Source organism: Helianthus annuus, chromosome 3 (genome assembly GCF_002127325.2).
Source record: "Helianthus annuus cultivar XRQ/B chromosome 3, HanXRQr2.0-SUNRISE, whole genome shotgun sequence".
Classification (NCBI taxonomy): domain Eukaryota; kingdom Viridiplantae; phylum Streptophyta; class Magnoliopsida; order Asterales; family Asteraceae; genus Helianthus; species Helianthus annuus.
Window position 1 is genome coordinate 91393000 of NC_035435.2, and position 1969 is coordinate 91394968.

General features: G+C 37.9%; 1 protein-coding gene across 1 annotated transcript; it reads left to right on the top strand.

The window, feature by feature from the left end:
• Positions 1 to 213: 213 nt before the first annotated feature.
• Positions 214 to 1470, top strand: LOC118490442. The gene is made up of 2 exons (XM_035988086.1): positions 214 to 829; positions 1439 to 1470. Exons 1-2 carry the CDS (start codon positions 214 to 216, stop codon positions 1468 to 1470), a joined length of 648 nt encoding a protein of 215 aa, XP_035843979.1.
• The last annotated feature ends 499 nt before the right edge of the window (positions 1471 to 1969 follow it).

The window sequence follows — 1969 nt, forward strand, 5'->3', positions numbered from 1 at the left end:
TCAAATTTCAGGAGAGATTTTCAAGAACAAATGGGAACAAAACTATTTATCAGCACCGCATACCATCCCCAGACGGATGGGCAGAGTGAAAGAACAATACGAACCTTGGAGGATATGCTAAGAGCGTGTATTATCGATTTTGGGGGCAGTTGAGATGTGTATCTGCCATTAGCAGAATTCTCATATAACAACAGTCACCATGCCAGCATCGGCATGGCCCCATATGAGATGTTGTATGGTAGGAAGTGTAGAACCCCGGTGTGTTGGGGTGAAGTGGGTCCACGTGAACTAGCCCACAAAGAAGTTGTCCAAGCCACTAACAAGAAAATCGAGGTGGTGCGAGCTCACCTGAAAGCTGCCCAAGATAGGCAAAAGTCTTATTTAGACAAAAGACGAAGACCGATTGAATTTCAAGTAGGCGACATGGTTATGTTGAAGGTATCTCCATGGAAAGGCGTGATCCGATTCAGGAAGAAAGGGAAACTAAGCCCGAGATTTATCGGACCACTTAAAATCATCGAACGAGTCGGTAAGGTAGCGTATCGCCTTGAGTTACCGGAAGAATTGAGCGGAATACATGGCACGTTTCATGAGTCACAATTGCAAAAATGTCTAGCGGAGGAAACGGCTTATATCTATTACGATGATATCGAAGTGGATAATAGCCTTAATTATGCAGTAAAGCCATTAGAGATTCTAGACCGAAAAGTTAAAGACTTGCGAAACAAGAGAATTGATCAAGTCAAGATCAAATGGGAGCATAGGAAGGGCTCGGACACTACATGGGAGTCCGAAGAGGAGATGCGGCACCTCTATCCGCCATTATTTGGTACGTATTTCCGGTTTCGAGGACGAACCCCTTTTAAGGGGGGTGGACTTGTAACATCCCGAAAATTTTAAATCAATTATTTAAAATATAATGCCGGTAAATAAACAAGCGAACTAACTAGGATTAAAAAATAACCTAGTTAAATAAAAGTCTTGTAGTGACTTAAAAGTGGGTTAACACACTAAAAATGAGAACTAAAAGATAATTGAGGGGCTAGAGCTTCCCTTCAAACCCTAATTCTTCACAAAATTCTCAAATCGAAGGTTCAAACCAAGACCAAATCGAAATCCAAGTACGGAATAGTGATCTCCACTGAAAAATGAGTCACAAGGTATGTAAATTTCGTAAGAAATCTCTAGTTAAATTTCTGAGCAAACCTAGAGAATCCGAATTAGATGGTTGCATGATCGTTTTATGATGAAATAAGAACATTGTAGTGTCTAGGAGTAAACCCTAGACAAGCATATGGTGAAATTAGGTATAATTCTTGTGAAATCATGATCACCTTTGAAGGTGATAAGTGGGTTTAGTATAATCATGCTAAACACTAGAAATTAATAGTTGTTCTAGTGTAGTTTGAATTTTAATGAATAAATTCTGATGTTGTAGATGTGAAAATTTCTATGAACATGATTAATTGATGTTAAAATCGGCTAAATAACAAGCAATGAACCTGATAGTAAAGTGAATAAAATTCTGCCTTTGAAGTGTTTGTAAAAATGCTTAAAAGAAGGCTTTAAAACTGGAAAATTGGACTAAAACGCGTATTCGTAAATTTTGACAAGTTATGCGTTATATGTTATGGAAAGATTTCTAAATGGGTTGTGATTGAACTCTATAGGAAAAGATATCGGGGCGTCAAGTGGACAAGCCGGAGGCGACTTGCGTTTGAAGGGCGTACTTTAAAAAGGTATGTAACTTGTTATGTTACATTATGTAAACTAGCTATGTTAATTATTCTTAATTTCGTTTTGATATAAAGGTTGATGATAGATGAAGTGATATTGTTCGCTATAAATTGGATACGTCGTAAATAGACTAGGATGTGTTTGTTAGACATTAGAAACGGAGGATTCCGTAAATGAGCCAAACGGGTCAAATAAATTGAATAGTAGGAATAAAACGTTGTTTAGATGGGCA

What these genes read in the sequence shown, in the direction of transcription:
- LOC118490442 (XM_035988086.1), top strand. Translation starts at nt 214, where the DNA reads ATGGCCCCATATGAGATGTTGTATGGTAGGAAGTGTAGAACCCCGGTG. An exon ending in CCTCTATCCGCCATTATTTG is followed by an intron (nt 830 to 1,438) that starts GTACGTATTTCC and finishes CTGATGTTGTAG; the next exon opens with ATGTGAAAATTTCTATGAAC.